Source organism: Octopus sinensis, linkage group LG13 (assembly GCF_006345805.1).
Source record: "Octopus sinensis linkage group LG13, ASM634580v1, whole genome shotgun sequence".
Lineage (NCBI taxonomy): Eukaryota > Metazoa > Mollusca > Cephalopoda > Octopoda > Octopodidae > Octopus > Octopus sinensis.
Window position 1 is genome coordinate 48,038,789 of NC_043009.1, and position 24,782 is coordinate 48,063,570.

At 39.4% G+C, this 24,782-nt stretch overlaps 2 protein-coding genes and 1 long non-coding RNA gene across 4 annotated transcripts in view; 1 reads left to right on the plus strand and 2 right to left on the minus strand.

Moving 5' to 3' along the window:
* LOC115218237 (trans-1,2-dihydrobenzene-1,2-diol dehydrogenase-like) overlaps nt 1–4,047 on the minus strand; it is a 17,283-nt gene extending 13,236 nt beyond the window's left edge. Inside the window, exon 1 of the mRNA XM_029787966.2 lies at nt 3,873–4,047. Coding sequence (XP_029643826.1) covers nt 3,873–3,956 — 84 coding nt within the window. The 5' untranslated portion in view covers nt 3,957–4,047. The remainder of the gene's footprint in view (nt 1–3,872) is intronic.
* Nucleotides 1–24,782, plus strand: part of LOC118765813 — a 230,525-nt gene that overhangs the window by 2,028 nt on the left and 203,715 nt on the right. The window lies entirely within an intron of this gene.
* LOC115218538 overlaps nt 17,503–24,782 on the minus strand; it is a 52,576-nt gene continuing 45,296 nt past the window's right edge. For both annotated transcript variants that reach the window (XM_029788414.2, XM_029788413.2), the window contains one exon: nt 17,503–19,066. In XM_029788414.2, the coding sequence (XP_029644274.1) occupies nt 18,849–19,066 (218 nt within the window). In that variant the 3' untranslated portion in view covers nt 17,503–18,848. The remainder of the gene's footprint in view (nt 19,067–24,782) is intronic.

Consider the following 24,782-nt stretch of genomic DNA (forward strand, 5'->3'; position numbering starts at 1 on the left):
TAAAATATCTTAGTATATAATGGTGACAAGTTTTACATTATCTGAAAAGTCATTAGTTGAACTATTAGTCCTCTTGCATTCTGGGGTGGGGGGGTAACGGAGCGTTTGAGTGACAGACCCCGACAAACGCCCATAAATTAAATGCATCTACCTGGGCCACGATCGTGGCCTGTGGACTTGTGCCTGACGGCCACGATCATAGCCTGTTGCGCTTTATGAGTTAAGGACAAGATCAGCAATGTTGAAGAGAGAGGGTAAGTAAATTCCATTAATTTCCAGTGCTTGACTGGTACTTTAATTTAAAAGGAAAAGTTGATGTTGGTGAATTTTGCCCTACTCTAAGCACAAGACGTGAATTTTTGAAGGGAGGGGAATTATAGATTACATCAACTGATACCCGTTTTATTGATCCCGAAAGAATGAAAAGCAATATCGTCCAATATCGTCAGAACGTAAATGGAAAAAACAAAACAAAAAAAATGCTAAGCTATTTGTCCATCGCGCTAACGATTCTTCCAGTTCGTTGCCTTAATGTTTTCCACTGTAGACACAAAGTCTAAAACTTTTGGGGAGGGGACAAGTTGAAAATATCGTCCCCAACGCTCAACTATTTCATATATCATCGACCCCAAAAGGGTGAAAGGTAAAGTCAACCTCGGCGCAATTTGAACTTAGAACGTCAAGACGGACGGAATGCCGCTAAGCATTCTGTCCGGCGTGCTAACGATTCTTTTCTACTCTAGGCACAAGGCCCGAAATTTTGGGGGAAGGGGCCAGTCGATTAGATCGATCCCAGTACGCAACTGGTACTTAATTTATCGACCCTGAAAGGATGAAAGGCAAAGTCGACCTCGGCAGAATTTGAACTCAGAACGTAAAGACGGACGAAATACCTATTTACTGCCCACAAGGGGCTACACACAGAGTGGACAAACGGATTAAGTCGATTATATCGACCCCAGTGCGTAATTGGTACTTATTTAATCGACCCCGAAAGGATGAAAGGCAAAGTCGACCTCGGCGGAATTTGAACTCAGAACGTAGCGGCAGACGATATACCGCTCAGCACTTCGCCCGGCGTGCTAACGCTTCTGCTAGCTCACCGCCTTTCTGCTTGCGAAAAATAATACCATGATATAGTAATACCCGGCAAATTAACCGTGATGGGTGATGCTAGTCTAAAGGAAACGTTTAATTTTTGCACATAAAGACATTTGGAACACTCCAGAATTCTGAAAACATTTGGTAAGCTCCAGAATTTTTTGGAAGGGCTCATAGAAACCCAAAGATTCAACAATGTTGGGATATTTTATGGTAGCTGGAAGTCCCACGTTTCTAGACTGGTATTTGATCATTTTTCATCCTTGAACTTTCAACACAAAGATTATATTCTAATGCTTATGTTCTTGTATACACGAAACTTTACAGCTGTTATGCCTGGCAAACAATTTCTGGGTTTATACACATGAATTTTAAAATTGTACAATTGCGTATTGAAAAGTTCTACATATTGTTTATTAAAAAGTGTGTAATGTTATGAATATACTTTATTGAAAAAAAATTTTGCTTCTTGAAAACTATGATTTTAAAGCCGTATGTTATGGAACTTTAGACGCGAATACATTTATTTTCTTTGTACACGGTCAAAAAGAATGCCTTGACAAAGTTCACTGGTCACTTTTCAGAATACAAGAGAACTCGTAACAAATATCTACTTAAACCAAATACAAACTGGTCTTATCTGTAATGTTTATTTTAACATGTTCATATAATACACAGAACAAAATGGTGACCCCACCCCGCCAGCCGTATTTTGTCGATCCCAGAAAGATAATCTGTGAAGTTGACGAAATTAGGATTTAAACTCAAAATGGAAATAATGAAATACTGTCAAGTAGTTAATAAAATATCAATCAACAATAATGAAGGGAAATATCACGATTATTTGCAGTTTAGCCGCAATCGCTTTTGGTCGAACAGAGCTATCATCAAAGACATTCTGCCAGAGATTATATCGAATATCTTTAATATTTTTAAAAACATTGTCTGCGAGACAATGTAGTCAACGTACCCTTCTCATAATCCTTTGAGCCCTTCGGTCCCCTATAACTGGTACGATTTCCATGGAGGAGGTTGTGACATTCATATCCTCGTGAACCCGAAATAATCAAAAGCGTTTGTTGGGACTTTGGGATTTGGAACGCAGAAATAGGGGACGTAATTATAGTTTAACATGGTTATTACACATTACTCCACGAGAAGCATAGGGATGGTTTCCTGGTTTCTCTGGCGTATATATTCCTCCTTGGATGGGACGCCAGTCCATTTCAGGATAGTCCTTTTTACCAGCTGGGTGGACTGGAGCAACGCGAAATAAAGCGTTTTGCTCAAGAACTCAACGCATCGTCCGGTCCAGATATCGGAACCATAATCTTACGATTAGGAGTCCAACATCCTAACAACTAAGCCATGCATCTCTACATTTGAGTGAACCCTTTATATAACTCAATGAAAAACTATCAAGTCACTCGACCTGCTACATATCACAAATCTCATCACATCCCTCATAAAAAAATGACAGTGTATATTAAACAGTGTTTGAGTGTGCCTATAAAAACGGCAGGATGCTAAGGGACCGAATACCCTTGACAACAGGTCTTGCTCTATTTGAGCAAAATCTAAAACCAGGGGCGCTAAAATTAAGTGCCTGTTGTATACAGAACCTAATTCAATTAACCATATATCGTCCTTACACATTTGGAACTTCCGGTCACAATTCGACTAGAATCTTGTTAGAAACCATACGATGGCAGAAACATGTATGTAAATGCAGGCATTTACATACAAGCTACGTTCAGAGTTCAAATCTTGCTGAGGTCGACCAACGTTGGCTTTTCCCAGTTAAGTTCTAAAGTTTATTCGTTGATCATCAGGATTGACCTGGGACTAAACCATCCAGTCTTAGGTTCGTCATGTAGACCGGAGCTTATTTTGGTTGCCATGGCGTTTAAGCGTCAGAACGAGTACAGCACTATCGCACTGAATGGAACGCCAGTCCATTGTGGGGTTTACCAGCAATTGTTGCTGGTGCTCATTTTCAACCGAGTAAATGAACTGAAGCAATATAAATTGAAACATTTTGCTTAAGGACGCAACTCCGATTCGTAATTGAAACCACGACTTCAACATCATAATTCCAGCAACCTAACCTCTAGGTCAAACACCATAACATAAGACACTCGCTGAGAACAGTTTTAAACTCTTACATCCACTCAAATCTAAATATGGTTACAAGTTTGCTCCTCAACCACATGGTTCCAGGTTCAGTCCTACTGCGTGGCACCTTAGGCTAGTGTCTTCTACTATAGCCTCGGGCCGACCAAAGCCTTGTGAGTAGATTTGGTAGACGGAAACTGAAAGAAGCCAGTCGTGTGAGTTTCTGTGTGTGTATATATATATATACATATATTATATAATGTAGAGGTGTCCATCACCGCTTGATAACCAGTGTTGGTGTGTTTACGTCCTCATAACTTAACGGTTCGGCAAAAGAGATCAACAGGATAAACATCAAGTTTTAAAATGAAAATAAGTACTAGATCGATTCGTTCGAATAAAATTCTTCAAGGCGGTGCAACATCATGGCTGCAGTGTAACTCAAACAAGTGAAGTTTTTTTAAAAAAAAAAAAAAGATGCGATATCCAGCCGTGTAAAGTTAAGGATTTTTTTTTTTTTTTGTAAGTTTGAGGATATTTGATAAACACAGCAACAACAAGGACTGCAATAATTTACGAAGAAATATTAAAACAAAATAGCAAATTCTTAAAACCATAACATAAAACAAGAACCAGAGGAGGAATGAAGTTCTTACTTCATGTAGAGACTGATCCATACAGCCCAAAGCTTTGCAAAAATCTTCTGCTATACATCCAGTACCATATATTCCCCAACGCATTGTATAGTTTTTTAACTGTAAAGGAACTAAACGTAAATGGCGGTTGCAAGAACCGTAAGTCAATACGTCACAGGAGAATTGGTGACCTTTGCTTTTTATCGACAAATTAAATTTAGACAGATGCTTCTTGACGGGGGTGGGGTGGGGGGCTTATATTGATTTATTGTGTGAGTTGAATCGACGAGTCTATGATATAAACAACAAATGAAAATAAGGCATTAATGAGAAGAAAAAAGAAAACGTGCGCAAAACCAAGAAAAAAATTAAAGAAAAATTTATTAAACTTTCAAATAAAAATGAAACTGTTTATTAAAAACAAAATGAGGCAAGAATTTAATAAATTTTTCGGAAATGATGGTACATCTTGTAATGTGTATTTTGGTCAGGGAGATCGGTGTTTCTCATGAGAGAATGGACGACAGGGGTGGGGGTCTGTAAAGATTGAAAAAAAAAAAGAAAAGAAAAAGAGGGCGGACAAATTGCTATGTTTTATGAAATTAAATTGATTTAAAACCATTTTGCAAACTTGTCCAGCACCGGATACAAACCCTCTTTGTCCTTTTAATAAAGAAAAAAAAACTAATACAGAGGCGGAGGGGTGATAGTAAAAAAAGTTTACACATACACACACATGTATACACACACGCATACATACATACATACATACATACATACATACATGTACATTTATATATATATATATATATATATATATATATAATATATATATATATATATATATATATATTATATATATATATATATATATATATATATATATATATGTGTGTGTATTTACGCACACACACAAATATATATATATATTTATATATATGCTTTTTTTATATAAGGTTATATATACAAACAATTAAATATTAGATTGTAAGATAAGGTGGTGAGTTGGAAGGATAGTATGCCGAACAAAATGCTTAACAGCATTTCGTCCGTCTTTGCGTCCTGGGTACAAATTCCATCACGGTCGACTTTGCCTTTCATCCTTTCGGGGTTGATAAAATAAGTACCAGTTACATACTGGGGTCGATGTTATCGACTTAACACTTCCCCGAATCTGCTGGCCTTGCGCTAAAATGTTTCTAGCAGGGTCACTCTTTTTGGGGTCGATAAAATGAGTACCGTCAAGCACTAGGGTCGATGTAATCGTCTAACCCCCGCTTCCTTGAAATTACTGGGCTTGTGTCAAAATTTGAAACCAATATTCTATTGAAAGATTAGGACTGTGAGATGGCAGAGTCGTTAGAACGTCGGGCGAAATTTGTACTCGTATTTCTTTCGACTCATTATTACGTTTTCAGTTAAAATTCCTCGAAAGAATTGATAAAATATGTACCAGTCAAATACTGGGGTCCATGTAATCGACTAACCCCATCTCCCTAAAATTCCAGGCCTTGTGCCTCTTGTAGAAAGAATATAAATTGAAGGATTATTCTGTACTTTTTAGAGAGTACATATTTATTAATATTTACAAGAAAAAGATTGACAGTGATTTTGACGTTTCGGGTTGATAACCGTCATCAGGCAAGTAAACCGAAATTTTGAAGTCACAGTTCAGCTTCCTCATCCGCCGTGATCTCATGGTTGCAGTGGATGGGGAAGTATTTCACTGGGGTGAGAACTGATTGGGACATTGCTCAAACGGTTGTCCAGGACGACCTTAGTAGACACCGACAAATGGTGGATGCAGCTACCTGCTGCAACCCCGCATGTTCCCATGCCTAATCTGTTCAACGTTTTCCTCGTAAACATCAGTTTGAATATCACTGATCTACATTGTTAAAGATTACGTTTTAAAATTTTTTAGGCTTAGTAGTTGTGTGGGTAAGATGTTCGCTTCTCAAATATTAGGTCTTAGGTTCGAACCCACACCGTGGTACTTTAGAGAAGTGATTTTGTTTTTGTTATCATATCCTCGCATCGTCCAAAACGTTGTGGGTGAAATTTGGTAGAAGTAATTATGTAGAAATCCGTTTGGATGATTGTCCCTATTTTTTAACACCGCTACCTGAACCAACTTAGGTATCTCTCGCAGGGTCCACACAATTCCTAATATTCGCGCCTGGTCTCTGGTCTGAGAATGACGTCTTCCATCCAGTTTTGGAGCCCCTGAAAAGCGTCATCAGTACCACGTTTTTTCTCCTGACACGAAAAGCTTGATAAATATTTTATTTTATAAAATAGCTTGAAATATATATCAGAAACAACTAGGTTATTTGTTGTGTCTAGGAAGTGTCATAATGCCAATATGGTTAACTAACGCACTGGTTCAATTCCATTCCTTTATTATTAGTCAATTGGTTAGATAACGAACTAACTAATCGATTGTTTGTTTAACTTCGTTAAACAGTAAGTAGTTTCAAAGCTCTTTCGTTTCTATTTACAACCTTTTCATCTCACGAATTCACAAGAATGAATCTTGCAAACCAGATGCAAAAACGAAGCAGGGACATGTAGTGATCCTACAACGGCGCGCGCTCGCGCACCGTCCATTTGTATTTCGCGCGTGTTGGTGCCTTCACCAAGGCACAGAAAGGAAGGGCCCTCTCGCGCATGCGCGAACCACCGGAAGCACGACCCGCTTGCCTATCGTGGTAGTTAGCGAGGCAAGGGGGTCGTAGAACGTTTGACCACTAGCAGCAGTCATCGGGGACTTGGGACCCAGCGATTGAAGGCGGCGGTCACGCATATATTCTCTCCGGTTGATAGCAGCAGTCGGCCGAATGCCTTTAACCAAATTGTTGCCGACCACATTCAACTTCCCTGTTCGACGCCATCTTGACCCCTTTCTGGTTTAGCGGCTGGACATTGTAAATATTACAATCTATTAACTTTCAGCCTTGCGCGCCCAGAATCAAGGACATCAGATAACACCTTATTGTTATTGTTACCAAGAAAGAGAATAAAGTAGTATATATATATTTTACGTCTGCGTCTTGTTGTTTCTGACTGGTAGAATTCTGGATTATTAAAGCAACGGCTAGTGAGTGATTGCTTTCTTGTACCCCGAAAGTACAAGAAAAAGATATTCACTCACACACGAAGCTCGTTACACTGGTGGACTCCCGACGTGATTCTGGTCTAAAACCAGAGATCACTTATCAACAAAAAAATCCAGTTTTTCTGCGAAGTCGGAACACGATTTAACTCTACGCATCATCTTTCGACGATTTGTTTCCGGCCACTACAAACAGTTGTAGAAGGAGCCTCTTTCTTATTCTACAGCCATGATGACGGACGCCATCATATATTCGATGCCTTTTCTCCACCTTCGTCATCGCCATCGTCGACTTTCTACTTCACGTCGTCGCTATCTTCGTCGCCATCATCACTAAGAACGATGTTGTCTCAAGTCCACTACAGTCGCCTTCCACCACCACCGTCGCCTTTCAACACCGTCGACCTCCACAAGATGTACATAGCAACTCGCGGAAGTTTAGTCCACTTGCCGTTTGTGCATTAGCACACCAAGAATTCACAGCCCAGCACTATCTACGAGATTTCTTCTGTTCCAGTTAACCTGTCACAGCATCGAAGCCACAACCGTTACACGATATGTGTTCAACCGGCATCTGCATTTTGTGATTTCAACATTTCTGTTACAGAACGAACTGCTATTGTACATCAGGCTATTACAGACTGGTAAATTAACTCTTGTCTGGAATAGCACATGAGAGATATTTTTCTATGCGCTGTTTTTATATTTTGCTCGCATTCACCTTGTATGTATTTTGTCGCACACACGTACACACACATAAATGCTCTCTCTCACATACATACGTCACACATGCTCTTCTCGCTTGTTTTTTTTTTTCATGCTGAATTTGCCTTTTGTGGACACCCCTCATTTCTATAGACCCTAGGTCGGTCACGTATACATAGAGAGGGTTGTTTGTCCATTATGACGCGCCAGCATGTCATACTTTTGTTCCTATACGAACGAGGCATATAATCGCTTAACCACTGGCATATTCTTGCTGTTTTTTGGTCTGGCAAGCACTATTGCATTTCATGCGCCTTTTGCTCCGCACGTGTACTTGCCTTGTTTTTTGCAACACGTTTGCGTTAGCTTAGTTTTTTCCCGACTCATAGGACGTCGGATGTTCACATGCGCTGCGCCATGTTTAGGCGTAATTATTTTCCCTGTTAGACCACTGTTGGTCACGTAAATAACAGAAAATTATCTGTGTCGCGCATCACACCAGCATGTTTGCACTTTTGCCTTTTGTGTTACTAGCGAGCTTCTGTCAATTCCATTTCCTCTCCTGCAGCAATTGATTTAACTGCTATTTCGCAGGATCAACTACCTTTAGAGAAGTTGGATTTTAATTTCGCCTAGGTTCATTAACTGTGAGTTTTGCATTCCCTCCGCTTCCTACAGCGGAAGGCTCTATACTTTGTGACGTATACACTTTCATGCATGCACTCTTGATTTTTGCTCATTGAGTATTTTTTCTCTTTTTCCTTTAGTAAATTTCTTGTGTATGTTATAAATTTTGCCATTATATTATTGTGTGCTATTTGGTTATCTGGTGTCCACCTTGAGTTTTGCAGTCACTACGATAAGTTTCCTTTCGTGCGTACGCACTGGAGGGGAGCCTGTAGTGATCCTACAACGGCGCGCGCTCGCGCACCGTCCATTTGTATTTCGCGCGTGTTGGTGCCTTCACCAAGGCACAGAAAGGAAGGGCCCTCTCGCGCATGCGCGAACCACCGGAAGCACGACCCGCTTGCCTATCGTGGTAGTTAGCGAGGCAAGGGGGTCGTAGAACGTTTGACCACTAGCAGCAGTCATCGGGGACTTGGGACCCAGCGATTGAAGGCGGCGGTCACGCATAATTCTCTCCGGTTGATAGCAGCAGTCGGCCGAATGCCTTTAACCAAATTGTTGCCGACCACATTCAACTTCCCTGTTCGACGCCATCTTGACCCCTTTCTGGTTTAGCGGCTGGACATTGTAAATATTACAATCTATTAACTTTCAGCCTTGCGCGCCCAGAATCAAGGACATCAGATAACACACTTATTGTTATTGTTACCAAGAAAGAGAATAAAGTAGTATATATATATTTTACGTCTGCGTCTTGTTGTTTCTGACTGGTAAAATTCTGGATTATTAAAGCAACGGCTAGTGAGTGATTGCTTTCTTGTACCCCGAAAGTACAAGATCAGATATTCACATCACTCACATCGAAGTTCGTTTCAGACATATTTTTTATTTGGTTAACAAGACCATTAGCAACATGCTTGAATTTGTCAGCTGAGTTTCGAATTAAAAATCTGGTAGTTTCTGCAGAATTTTGAAGACCATTTCAATGTTATCCATTTTTATTATCAGCGGTGGTGTCTCTCGCTTGTAATACCATGGTTTGCATGTTAATGGGAGCGAGAATAATGTCGAACAAAGTGGATGATGTGTGTACGCATCTCAAAAAGGAACGTGAATGTAATGATTCCTGTTGTTTCACTTCTACCCTTCTACTAATTTTCAGAACATACGACAGGGCCGATTTGATATTCAGATTTTATACAAATGTTACGATCAAGAACACTAATTTCTGCTCAGTTTTTTTTTGTTTTGTTTAAAAAAATGTATCTATTTTTATCGTTAACAAAATAAATGTTGTCGTTACTACGAACTACAAAAATGATGTTTATATCCAGATAATTCTAAGTTTATAAGAGGTGATGTTGGTTCAAGTAGCTGCCATCGTATTTCCTTGAGTTAGGTAGAGGAGGAGTCGTGGCGCCGCCGCCGTTGCCCCCGAATGGCGAAAGGATTTTAAGAAACTTAGCTTATTGATAGATGGACCAGTGGTTAATCAAACAATCGATTAGTAAATTGGTCAAATGGTTAACCAATTGATAAATAAAAGTAAAGAAGTGAAATAGGATCAATGAAAGTTTTTTTTTATTATTGGCACAATGACCCACTCCAGATACTAGTATTTGATTGGTAATGATGAAAGGCAAAGTCGGTCTCGGGGCTACCCAGAACGTAAAGACGGACGAAATGCCGCTAAGCATTTTGCTCACCATGCTAACGATTCTGTCTGTAGATATAACAAAAATATTATAGACACTTTCAAAAGTTGCGAGAAGTTAACTGCTTCACGAATTTGTTTCGCAAATTATATTTTGTGACATCTTCATGGTGTGAAAATAATCATCAGATTTTTATTGAGTAATATCCTTTGTGCTCCATTGTACTTGGTTGCCATATTTGGCACCGTTGTTATAATCCTTACCCTCTGCAATCTTTCAAGAGAATCCCATTTTCATTTAATGGTTTCCTTTATCATATTTTCAATGTCAACCTGTTTTCTCATAACAGTTTTCAAAAGATAAATATCTCTTTCGAATTTTAAACTCCTACAATCTATTTTTTGAAGGTAACGAACCATAAATACTGTATGTTCAACACGTGTGGGATAAGGCGCTACATTAGCTATTATTGGATATTATTTTGCCATCGATCTTTCAAAAGTTATGTGTTTTGAGACAAGATAGGAACAAAGAGATATAAATTAACATTTTTTTTTACCCCCGTTCAGCTGATAATTTAATGTCTTTGCAACCTTTCAGCTTTTTTTTTCCAGTTATATTTGTCTTCCCAATCATGAGTTTTAAGTTTGGTATAGTTGAAGCAACAAAAACAGCAGGGTATCATTACTCCTGGATAAATGTGCGAGTGTGTGTGTGTGTATATATATGATTCTGGGAGAAAATACTTCATAATGTTAATACAAATACACCAGGTTAACAAAATGTTTTCAAATGATTAAAGAACAACACGTAATCTTAGGTACGGTCCGAGAATGGATTTCTGGATTTCACCTCTCTCTCTCTCTACTTTCACCTTCCTTCTTGTGTCTCTCCTCTTCTGCTTCTTTCCATTTCCTTTTGTTTTCTTTTTTCTTCTCTTTCTTCCATTTATCTTCTTTTACTCCTTCTCTCTCTTCGTCCCCTTCCAATACTTGTATTATTTTGGTTTTGTTTCCGTCTAATGTACCATTCGAAACACAAACTCTGACGAAGATAGCAACAGTTTTTTTAAGGTCTTCCAATTTTTTTCAGTTGCTCAATGGACCAATTGAGTATGCAGAACTATGAACGCACCTATAGGGCTTATCAGAAAAAGCCGTAATGTCATAATCGCACGATTAAAGGACTAGGTAAAGTTCCTTATTTATGCCTTATCTTACACACACACACACATATACATTACCGACCACATATACTTAACGTATATGCTTTGTGAATTTGCCGATAAGCTGCGATATAGCGTGGTGGAGATTACTCCGAGATTACACCAAGTGTTAATATGAAATAATGTCGGGAATCACTGATATAGAGGGAAAAAACTGATATAGAGGGAAAATCCTTTAAAAAACTTGACCTAATTTAGTTAGGAACAATATAAATAAGCAAAGTCAAATTGTTTTCATCCTTTTTGGTTGCTGACTTTTGACTGGAAAGCATCTCTCTTCATCCTTCCCTTTTCTTTCCGTTGACGATGGAGAAACCACACCTTCATGCGTGGGACAATGCATTATCTGTACTCTCTACTTGGCAATACAACTCTTACTATTTCTTTCTCTCTAGTAGTTACTCACATATGAAACTGGGCATAACGACAAATAATGTGTACACAAACAAACAATTTGTTTACGTGACAGCTCGAAGAATTTTATATATTGTAACGATCATCGTTACAATATAGCCATCGTTAAAATCCTTTAGTCAGGGTTACCAATTTGCAACGATTATGAGTCGCAGATAAATGCATCAAATAAATAAGAGAAGAACACTGTTAATTGCTTATTGAGATGGCTATTTTATTAATATGATTATTATGATGATCGTTACAATACATAAAATTCTTCGAGCTGTCACGTAAACAAATTGTTTGTTTGTGTACACATTATTTGTCGTTATGCCCAGTTTCATATGTGAGTAACTACTAGAGAGAAAGAAATAGAAAGAGTTGTATTGCCAAGTAGAGAGTACAGATAGGAGGAAGGAAGCACTCCGTCGGTTACGACGACGAGGGTTCCGGTTGATCCGAATCAACGGAACAGCCTGCTCGTGAAATTAACGTGTAAGTGGCTGAGCACTCCACAGACACGTGTACCCTTAATGTAGTTCTCGGGGATATTCAGCGTGACACAGAGAGTGACAAGGCCGGCCCTTTGAAATACAAGGTACAACAGAAACAGGAAGTAAGAGTGAGAGAAAGTTGTAGTGAAAGAGTACAGCAGGGATCACCACCATCCCTGCCGGAGCCTCGTGGGACTTTAGGTGTTTTCGCTCAATAAACACTCACAACGCCCGGTCTGGGAATCGAAATCGCGATCCTACAACCGCGAGTCCGCTGCCCTAACCACTGGGCCATTGCGCCTCCACAGAGAGTACAGATAATGCATAGTCCCACGCACGAAGGTGTGGGTTCTCCATCGTCAACGGAAAGAAAAGGGAAGGATGAAGAGAGATGCTTTCCGGTCAAAAGTCAGCAACCAAAAAGGATGAAAACAATTTGGCTTTGCCTATTTATATTGTTCCTAACTAAATTAGGTCAAGTTTTTTAAAGGATTTTCCCTCTATATCATGTATGACTCCCGATTGATCAAGAGGTCCGATTATTCTCATAAATCTCTTAATGCAACAAGCTAGGACAATAGGCCGAGCACTTGTACGAAAGTGTGAACTCGATTTCGAAACTTGGCTTAGGTATTTGGATGCTGTTACACACACACACACACACATACACACGTGCAAGAATAGGATACAAAGGATGGCATAATTATACTTATTCCTAAAAATGATGGGATGGTCAAAGCTCTGGAATGCCTTTGATCATAAGCCTGCTTGCACGATAACAGTTTCCCTGGTGCCAAATAACACATTACAACCAGTTCTCTTGAAATCAATTTTTACATACACGTGTTTTTATAATAAAAAAAAAATCTTGGTCTCAAATTTCAGCACAAGGCCAGCAATTTTGAGGAAGGCAGAAAGTTGATTACATCGACCTCTGTGCTCAACTGGCATTTATTTTATCGACCCCCAAAGAATGAAAGACAAAGTCAACCTTAGTGGAACTTGAACATAAAGACGGACGAAATTCCACCAAGTATTTTGCCCTGGCATACTAGCAATTCTGTCAGCTTGCTGCTTTACTGCTGACTTAAATATTGATTTCAAATTTTGGCACAAGGCCAACAATTTCGGGGAATGGAGTAATTTGATCACATCGATCCCAGCAGTCAAACGGTACTCATTTTATCGACCCATTAAGAAAGAAAGGCAAAGTCAACCGCTGTGGAATTTGAATGCAGAACATGAAAACAGATAAAATGTTGTGAATTCTTTTGTCTTGTATGCTATCGGTTCTGTCAGCTCATCACCTTACTGCCAACTTAAATACTAATGGTATTTGGTAGCAGCGGTAGAATAAATGCAATTGAAATGGTAGAATAAATGCAGCCAAAATGGTAGAGTCAGATTTTTTTAGTGTTTATTTCAACCTCTGTGTTCTGTGCCAGAATCCTGTTGTAGTTGACTTTCTTTTCCACCTCTGGTTGATAAAATAAGTAGCAGGTACCAGTAATATGTTAAGGTTGATATTATTGATTACACTTTTCTTTTACGAATATAGTAGGGCTTTGTGGAAGTATTAAAAATATTCATATATATTAACAATGAAAGCATTCTTGATAACAAAAATATTTTATTGACTGTCTTGAATGTTTTACAAAATAAATAATAGCCATTTCTTTTTTGGCCCAAGGGCCTATATAAAAATTTACAAAAGACATTGATAGAAAAACATGGAAAAATCACAGAAAGGGATTCATACATTTACACAAATTTACAGCAGTAAAAATGAGGTAACAAGAAAATTTTAGTAAAGAATAATTCCTCCAAAGTGGGGAGACTTCCAAGTGGCCTCTCTTCATTCTCAGCCCCCAGTCTATAGATGGATGCTCAGAGCAGGCCCATTCACTCAGACCATCCTTGCCACTCTCATCTAACTTTTCAATAAATTGCTGGAAGGCAGCACTTCCCTCTCTGCCCTCATTTTCCTTTTCAAGAGAAAACTGAAGAAGTTGATGAGATATTGATGAAAGACGAAAGTATTTGTTTTCAGCAGCAGCAGCAGTAGTAGTAGTATTAATAATATTAATACAAATAAAAATCCTTTCTACCTTAGGCACAAGGCCTGAAATTTTGGGGTAGCGAGCAAGTCAATCACATCGACCCCAGTACATGACTGGTACTTAATTTATCAACCCTGAAAAGATGAAAGACAAAGTCGACCTCAGCAGAATTTGAAGTCAGAATGTGAAGATGAGTGAAATACCACTAAGCATTCTACTCAGTGTGATAATGTCTCTGCCAGCTAACTGCCTTAATAATAATAATAATAATAATAATAATAATAATAATAATAATAATAGTAATAATAATAATAATATATTTCTTTATTGCCCACAAGGGGCTAAACATAGAGGGGACAAACAAGGACAGACAAAGGGATTAAATCGATTACATCGACTCCAGTGCGTTACTGGTACTTAAGTTATCGACCCCGAAAGGATGAAAGGTAAAGTCGACCTCGGCGGAATTTGAACTCACAATGTAACGGCAGACGAAATACCGCTAAGCATTTCGCCCGACGTGCTAACGTTTCTAAAACTTATGAAAACAAGACATGTGTACTACAGAGCCAGAGCTGGTTTCAGCTGGGTTGGTAACGAAAAGGTTAATTAGCAAAGTAGCTAGTTAGAAAATCTCTATAAGAGATGAAAGCAATAACTATGATTGATTGATTGATTGATTCTAGTTTCAGCTTATGAGCTGTGGCCATGCTGGGGCACCGCCATTATGCTGAGAAGTAATGTTGAAGTGGCAACAAATGTTACTTCTCAGTTCTTTGAATTTTCTTTCCATTATTTAAAGAAATTTTTTAAAGAACTGCAGAGTTTTTCAACAGAAATTTGGTAACAAAGGGATTAATAAGGATGAAGTTATTTTATTAAACTTTTCCATTATTTAAAATTTTTTTTTGAAAGAATGGCAGTGAATTGAAACAGAAATATGGTAACAAAAATGGTTAAATAATACTTCTGTGGTATTTGAGATGTTCTGAGATTTAAATATTATTTTTAAAAGTATCAAAATATTCTTTTCTACTTTAGGTACAAAGCCTGAAATTTTTGGGGAGTTGGGGCAGTCGATTAGATTGCCCCAGTATGTAACTGGTACTTAATTTATCGACCCCCAAAAGGATGAAAGGCAAAGTTGACCGTAGCAGAATTTGAACCTAGAACGTAGCGGCAGATGAAATACCGCTAAGTATTTCACCCGGTATGCTAACGTTTCTGCCAGCTCACAGCCTTTCTGCTAGCGAAAAATAATACCATAATACTGCTAAGCACAAGGGGCTTAACATAGAGGGGACAAACAAGGACAGACAAAAGGATTAAGTCGATTATGTCGACTCCAGTGCATAACTGGTACTTAATTTATTGACCCTGAAAAGGATGAAAGGTAAAGTCAACCTCGGCGGAATTTGAACTCAGAACGTAATGGCAGATGAAATACCGCTAAGCATTTCGCCTGGCATGCTAACATTTCTGCCAGCTTGCCGCCTTAACAGTATCAAAATATTACAGACAAACTTGTGACAAAAGAGCAAGTGTAAAGAAAGAATCTCAGTAATGATTTCATCATCGCTTGCCATGTCAGCTTAACTGAGTCTATGTCACTTGAAGATATTGATTACAACTGAACTGAAAGACAGAGGTGTAAGTGAAGTATACTGACCACAGCTAGAAATTGAAACTAAATCTCAAGAGATCAGATAGTCTACTATAGTCATTTTTATGGCACAGGCACAATATTTGCAAATCTGGCCAGTGTAAAATCTGTAATGCAATAACAGTTTAAGCAAATATTTGAGAATATGTGAGAGAGTTTAGAAATGTATTTATATGTAGTTACATGCATGAATATGTTTGTACATGACTGTATATCCATGAATGTGTGTATGTGTGTGTATGGTTGAATGAATGACTGAATGAGTGAGTGTATGAATGAACATATGAATGTATGAATGGGTAGGTGAGCGAATGAGTAAGTGAGTGTGTGTGTAAATGCCTTAAATAAACTTAAATGCACAGGCCTGGCTCAGCTACCCTGTAGCATTAGACAGGTAACAAACAAAAAGCTTTCCATGGATCAGGTACCAGTCAGTCTCAGGTAACATTGGTTTCAAATTTGGTTCCAGATTTAGGCAAAGGGCTAGCAATTTCACAAGGTGTGGGTAAGTCAGCTGGTACTTATTTTACCAATCCTGAAAAGATGAAGGGCAAAATTGATCTTGGTGGGATTTGAACCTGGAACATAAAGTTCACCTCAGCAGAATTTGAATTGAGAATGTAAACATTTTACCTGGTGTGCAATCTCAGGTAATATTACCAAATGGAATAAAGTGATGATCTGGCAGAATTGTTAGCATACCAGGTAAAATTCTTTGTGGCATTTCATCCATCTTTATGGTCTGAGTTCAAATTCTACTGAGGTCGAGTTTGCCTTTCATCCTTTTGGTGGGGGTCAATAAAATAAGTACCAGTTGAAAACTGGGGTTGATGTAATCAGCTTACACCTCCCCTAAAAATTGCTGGCCTTGTGCCAACATTTGAAACCTATATTACCAAATGGAACTCCTCACACCTGATAACTGAACTGATGTAAAAGCTGTGTGGTATAGTGTTACAGTCATGACCGTGTGTGATTTAGGGGCAAAGGCATAGCTCTGTAGTTAAGGGCTACGGGCAAGGTTATATGATTTAGAGATACAAGTACAGCCATGTGGTTTACGGGTAGAGGCATACTTGTATGGGTAAGAAGCACAGCGACTGTGGTTTAATCACACTGGCATGACTTTATAGTTAAAGGGCACAAGCGTAGCTGTATGATTTAGGGGTCCAGACATGGCTGGAGTGCCATTATTGTTTCATAACATAGTTTATTTTGCAACTTTATATTCTCAGATCTGATGCGACTCTTTTGAAAAGGTGTCTTCAAGCACAGTCATAGGTTAACAAAGTCTTTTAAATAAAATTTGGTAGATAGAAACTGTGTGGAAGCCTGTTGGAGAGACCATTTCTAATCTTTTAGCTTCTATGTTAGTCAGTGTTGACCGTACACCTGAATATCATCATCATCATCGTTTAACATCCGCTTTCCATGCTAGCATGGGTTGGACAATTTGACTGAGGACTGGCAAACCAGATGGCTGCACCAGGCTCCAATCTTGATTTGGCTGAGTTTCTACAGCTGGATGCCCTTCTAACGCCAACCACTCCGAGAATGTAGTGGGTGCTTTTACGTGCCACCGGCATGAGGGCCAGTCAGGCAGTACTGGCAACGGCCACGGAAAAATTGTGTTTTTTTTTACGTGTCACCTGCACACCGGCACAAGTGCCAGTAAGGTACGCTGTATATATATATGTATATACAAATGTATGTATATACAAATATGGCTAAGATTGTTTTGCAGAAGACTGGCATTTGGCCATGCAAGTCTCCTCATTCCACACCTCAGGTGTTTATCTAAGAGAATGGCCACCAACTTGGGCTCATACCGCTTAGCAAAAGGTATTGCTGTCAAAATGCAGAAGAATTTGAGCAGATGCTGCAGAGTATCCCACTCTACTGTCTCATACGTCTGCTAAGACAATCCTCTGGATTGGTGCTTTTTCCTCAACTCCTGGAAAGTGGTAAAGCAAAGTTGGACTCAGTAGGATGTGAACTCAGAACACATAGATTCAGAAAAAACTCTACAAGGTGTTCTGTCCAATATTCTAATGACTGCCAAGTCACTGCCTTTGGTTGTTTTTTTATGAGGTAGAATTAGCTTTTCACTCTAAAAACGGTAGCTGTGTAATTTAGGGGTCCAGACATGGCTGGAGTGCCATTATTGTTGCATAACAGTTTATTTTGCAACTTTATATTCTCAGATCTGATGCGACTCTTTTGAAAAGGTGTCTTTAAGCACAGTCATAGGTTAACAAAGTCTTGTAAATAAAATTTGGTAGATAGAAAGTGTGTGGAAGCCTGTTGAAGAGACCATTTCTATTCTTTTAGCTTCTCTGTTAGTCAGTGTTGACCGTACACCTGTTGACCGTACACTTTTGAAAATGCTTGCTCCTGTGCTTTGAGGAAGCCGTGACAAACAAAGAAAAAAAAAAGAATTCAGTGTACTTTTGCCCAAATACACAAATGTCTGCAGCAAATTTGAAGCTAAAACCCTCATAAGATGATAATCCAACAGATTATCCACAACAGACATTTTAATTTAGCAAAATGAACAAGGGCAGTGGATTAGCAAAATTGCTCAAGCTTGGGACAAAATGTGTTTTGATAAAATCTGCTTTTTGTTCTGTTGGTTATGATGACAAGTGTTCCAGTTAATCTGAACAGCCTGCTCATGAAATTAACAAGCAAGTGGCTGAGTACTCCATGGACACACGTACCCTTCAAGTAATTCTCAGGTGATTCAGTATGACACACAGGATGTGACAAGATTTCATCATTTGAGTGACAGGTGTAACTCATTTTTGTCAGCTGAGCGGACTGGAGTAATATGAAATGAAGTGTCTTGCTCAAGGACATGACACACTGCTGGGAATTGAACTCCTGACCATATGAATGTGAGCCAAGTACTCTAACCACAAAGCGAAGTGCTTTCACTGAGAAAACTTAAGCACCTGTTAGGTAGCTGTGGTTAATCTTTAAATCAGTGTAAGCTGCCCCTAAAATGAGACACCTTGTAGATGTGTTAAGAATTGATATATCTTTTGGATTAGCAGATTAAACCACTTCAGTAACAGATGGTGTTGCTATGGCATAAGTGTATGTGTTTTTTATGCAAATCCCACATATGCCTATGACTAGTATACTACCCACAATTCCATACAAGACTATGAGGTACCAAAAGGTAAAAAAGAAAATATGTGGGTGGCAATAATATTCTGATGTGATGTCCTTTACTTCCACGACTTTGTTAAACTTGAACACTGAGATACTTCCTGTAAGAAAAAAAACAAAAGAAAAAATAATTAAATAAAACACTTAAATAATCATTATAAATAAACAAATAGAAATCATCATCATCGTTTAACATTTGCTTTCCATGCTGGCAAACTGAAGGACTATACCAACCTCAGTTACCTGTTATGACATGTTTCCTTTGACTGGTAAACTTCCTAATGCCATATACTTTACAGAGTGTACTGGGTGCTTTTCTTCATGGTCCTACCACCAGCAGGGTCACCAGTGCGTGCTATCTCTGTATTATACTAAATGTATGATACATAAATGGCATTGGGCCTCATAGAGATGATAAAGGACTGAGACTTCTGGTGGTTTCCTGTACATGAGATGACATATCAATCTAAGTGAAAATGGCCATCCATGCATACAGATGTGTCCTCAACGATCCTCTCTCAGATGAGAGGTTTTTCTTCTGAGGGCTTACAGGTGCTGGTGCCATGTAAAAGCACCTGTGTCAGTGCCATGTAAATATGCCCATGATGGTGCCATGTAAAGCTGCTCTTACTGGTGCCATGTAAAAGGTGCCCTTGTCAATGCTACATAAAACTACCCATGCTGGTGCTATCTAAAAAGCACCCAGTACACTCTGTGAAGTGGTTGGCATTAGGAAGGGCATCCAGTCATAGAAACCCCACACAAAATAGAGCAGACCATTGGGACCTTGGCAGCTCCCCAGCTGGCCTGCTCCTGTCAAACTGTCTAACCCATGCCAGCAGATATTAAATGATGATGATGTATATACACTGTTGATGGGCCATTTACTGCAGTATTTGTCCTGAGATAACATTTTTTTTCTCATGGACTTGTTATGTTAAAAACACAATAAATATTAGAGGGTGATTTTTATTCAGCTAAGCAGCTGTTAGCAACATCAGTGAATGCATCATTCATTCTTTTGCATAACAGAGGCAATGAATTCTTGTCCAAGGATGTGGCTGGTTGCCAATGAAAGGGCCCATGAAGGATGAAACTCATCTGGCATTCTTGTTTACTGCTGCTTGGATGAATTTTCTTCTCACCTTGAAATTTAAAATATTTTTAACACAGCATGTTCATAAGAGATGCTATTTTAGGATAAATACCACATTAATTGGCCTATCAACAGTGTGTATACATTAAATATAATACATAGATATCAATTTTAATTTTATACTGCATCAGTTGCGTATACTTGATTTTCATTGAAAAAAAAATATATATATATTGGTTTCAAATTTTGGTACAAGGCCAGCAATTTCAGGAGAGTTGGTAAGTTGATTACACCATCCCTAGTATTTAACTGGTACGTATTTTAATGACTTTGAAATTACGAAAGGCCTCCGTGCTTTGGGGACGTAACAAACACCATCCGAGCGTGGCCGTCTGCCAGCCTCGTCTGGCACCTGTGTCGGTGGCACATAAAAACACCATCCGAGCGTGGCCGTTCGCCAGCCTCGTCTGGCACCTGTGTCGGTGGCACATAAAATCACCCACTACACTCTCGGAGTGGTTGGCGTTAGGAAGGGCATCCAGCTGTAGAAACACTGCCAGATCTGACTGGCCTGGTGCAGCCTTCGGGCTCCCCAGACCCCAGTTGAACCGTCCAACCCATGCTAGCATGGAAAACGGACGCTAAAGGACGATGATGATGATGATGAAAGTTGACCCTGGTGGAATTTGAACACAGAACATAATGACATGAAATGTCGCAAAGCATTTTGTCTGGCATGTTAACAATTCTGCCAGCTTACTGCCTTCCATAGAAAATATGCAAAAACCAAAGTCTTAGTAAGTAGGCAGGCAGACTAATCACAAATTCAGGTAGATAGCCCCACTTGATCTGTAAAAAAGATGTAGGTAGGATCTCCATAAGATGTACCTGGCGTAAGATATGAACACATAAGAGGTGCAGCAATATCAGGGAAAGTAACTTTTGTGTGTGGAAGATGCACAGGGACAATAAACACCAAAAATGTACAGAAAATAAACTCCATCAGCTGCCAGTGGGGTAAGCTAGATGTAGTAGATAGCTTCCATTATCTATGTGATTAAGTTAGTAGTGGAGGTGGATGCTCTGAGAGCATAGCTATGAGAATAAGAATAGGCTGGGCAAAGTTCAGAGAGCTCCTACCTCTGTTGGCAACAAAAGGCCTCTCCCTCAGCGTGAAAGGCAGATTGTATGATGCCTGTGTGCAAACAGTTATGCTAAATGACAGTGAAACATGGGTTGCGACAACCAAGGACATGCATAGGCTTGAAAGAAATGAAGCCAGTATGCTTCTCTGGATGTGCAATGTCAGTGTGCATGTTTGGCAAAGTGCAAGCATCTCGAGAGAAAAGTTGGGCATAAGAGGCATCAGATGTGGTGTGCAAGAGAGATGACTGCAGTGATATAGTTATGTGATGCATATGGATGATGACAGCTGTGTAAAGAAGTGTTGATCTCTAACTGTGGAGGGAACATGTGGTAGAGGTTAGACCCAGGAAGACATAGGATAAAGTGCTGAAGCATGATCTTTGAACTTTGGGCCTCACAGGGGAAATGACTAGTGACCAAGACCTTTGGTGATATGCTGTGCTTGAGAAGACCCATCAAGCCGAGTGAAATTGTAGTAGTGGCTGAAGTTGGTGTCATGTAACTGGCACCCATACCAGTGGCATTAAAAAGTACCTTTTGAGCATTGGGCCTCACAGAGGCATAGTGGTTGATGCCAAGTAAATTCACAGTTGTGGCAGATACTAGTGTCGTGCAAATGGTACCCATACCAGTGGCACATAAAAGCACCCATTACACTCTCAGAGTGTACAGTGTTAGGAAGGGCATCCAGCCATAGAAATCATGCCAAATCAGACTGGGGTCTGGAGCAGCTTTCCAGCTTACCAGTCCTGGTTAAACCATCCAACCCATGCCAGTATGGACAATGGACGTTAAATGATGATGATGATGATGGTGATTGCAAATTTGGGTACAAGGCCACCAAGTTCAGGAGAAGGAGCAAGTTGTTTACATCAACCCCAGTACTCAACTGGTACTTATTTTATTAACTTTGAAATGATGAAAGGCAAAGCTGACCTTGGTGAAATTTGAATGCAGAACACAAAAGACAGACAAAATGCCATTAGGAATTTCGTCTAATGTGCTGATGATTCTGCCAGCCCACTGTCTTCTACAGGAAAAATATATATTAGTAAAGAAATCCCTTCTAAAAATGCAATAATAAAAGGAAATCAATATATGCACGCACACAAGTATTTGATAGATTCTGTTGCCAAGGTAACAGCACACACATAATAGCACTTCTGTTACCTAGGTGATCACATATACAATAGTAGTTGAAACTTCTGTTACCTAGGTGACCAAATCGACTGTGGAGAGAGAAGTTCTAAAAAGCATAGTAAGAAAGTGTGGGAAAAGTTTAGGGAGCTGGCTAAAAAGGGATTTTATCTGTGAGTGAAAGACAGACTGAATGATGTTTGCGAAGGAAGAATGATATTGTATGGGATTATGATGATGATGATAATGATGAAGTTGATGACAACGATGACAATGATGGTGGTGATGATAAGGATGATGATTTTGATGATGATGGTGTAATTAGTGATAATGTTGATAATGATAAGTATGATGATGATGATGGTGAAGTTGATGATGATGTTGATGATGATGAGGATTAATATGATGATTTTCATCTAGATGATGGTGTTATTGGTGATAGCATTGATAATGATGATAGCAATGATGCTGCTGCTGCTGCTGCTGCTGATGATGATGATGATGATAATGATGTTAATGGCAATTGCATTGATAATGATGATGGTGATGACGATAGTAATGTTGAAGACAATAATGATGATGATGATGTTGATGATGCAAATGGTGATCACCATCATCATTGTCATTTAACGTCCGCTTTCCATGCTGGTATGGGTTGGACTGTTTGATTGAGAACTGGCAAACCAGGAGGCTGCACCAGGATCCAATCTGATTTGGCAAGGTTTCTACAGCTGGATGCCCTTCCTAACACCAACCACTCTGAGAGTGTAGTGGGTGCATTTTATGTGCCACTAGCATGAGAGCCAGTCAAGTGGCACTGGCATTGGCCATGCTCAAATAGTGCTTTTTATGTGCTGGTCAGGTGGCACTGGCATGAGCCACGCTCGAATGGTCACGGTACAGGTGGGAGTCAGGAGACACTAGCATCAGCCACAACTACAATTTCACTCAGTTCAACAGGTTATCACAAGCATGGTATATTGTCCAATGATTGAAGGGTTTTTTTTAAATGGGCCAGTTATGCAACACTAGCATCAGCCACAACTATGACCTCACTTGGCTTGTCTCCACAGGTCTTGGCTGCTTGTCATTGCCTTTGTGAGGCCCACTGTTCGAAGGTTGTGCTTCACCACTTCATCCCATTTCTTCCTGGGTCTACTTCTTCCACAGGTTCCCTCCCCTGTTAGAGTGTGACACTTCTTCACACAACTGTCCTCATCCATACACAATTCATGATCATACCAGTGCAGTCATCTCTTGCACACCACATCTGATGCTTCTTATGTCCAACTTTTCTCTCAGGATGCTAACACTCTGTCATGTATGCACACTGACATTACACATCCAGTGTAGCATACTAGTTTCATTTCTTTCAAGCCAATGCATGTCCTCAGCAGTCACAGCCCATGTTTCACTACCATATAGCATGACTGTTTGCACACAGGCATCATACAGTGAAAACTCTGAGTGAGAGACCTTTTGTTACCAGCAGAGGTAGGAGCTCTCTGAACTTTGCTTAGCCTATTCTTATTCTAGCAGCTACGCTCTTGGAGCATCAACCCCCACTACTGACTTGGTCACCTAGGTAATGGAAGCTATGAACTACTAGTTTTTTCCCCTGGCATGTGATATACCTTTTCGGTGTTTATTGCACCTGTGCATCTTCCACACACAAAAACTATCTTCCCAGTTAACCTTCCTTTGATATTGCTGGACCTCTTATGTGTCCCTAGCGTACACAGGTACATCTTATGGAGTTTCTACCTACTCCTTTTCTACAGATTGAGTAAAACTATCTACCAGAAGGGATTTGTGATTTGTCCACCTTTCTACTAACTAAGACATTGATTTTTGCTAGGTTAATTCTAAGGCCCTTCGATTCTAGGCCTTGCTTCCATGCCTGAAACTACTTCTCTAGTTCAGCTTTTAAAACAAGGTCATCAGCACAGAGGAGCTCCCAGGAGCAGCCTGTCTTGAATTCCTCTGTTATTGCCTGAAGGACTTTGATGACAAAGAGGGGGCTAAGGACTTGTGAATAAGAGGGTGATGGTGTTGATAATAACAATGATAATGATGATGATGGACATGGATGCTGATTGATGAGGATGTGTGAAGGATGGAAAGAAATGAGATGTGCTGGCTCTACTGGACATGTGTTGTTAGAGATTTTCCATTTCCACAGGTTTCTATCACTTGCTTCAATTAGCACTTCTCTAGAGAATGGCAGAGAGTTTATGGATAAGGTGAAGAATATTGTTAACATGTTTCTTTAGAAGGGACAGTCCCAGGTTTCTTAGGCAAGCTTAACTTATCAATAACTTGTGCCCCCAGAACTGAGCAGTTATAGATTATACAATATGAAATAAATATTTCATGTCATGAAATAAATATTTCATGCTCAAACCATGTGTAAGCAAAACTTGTATTATTTAGCCACG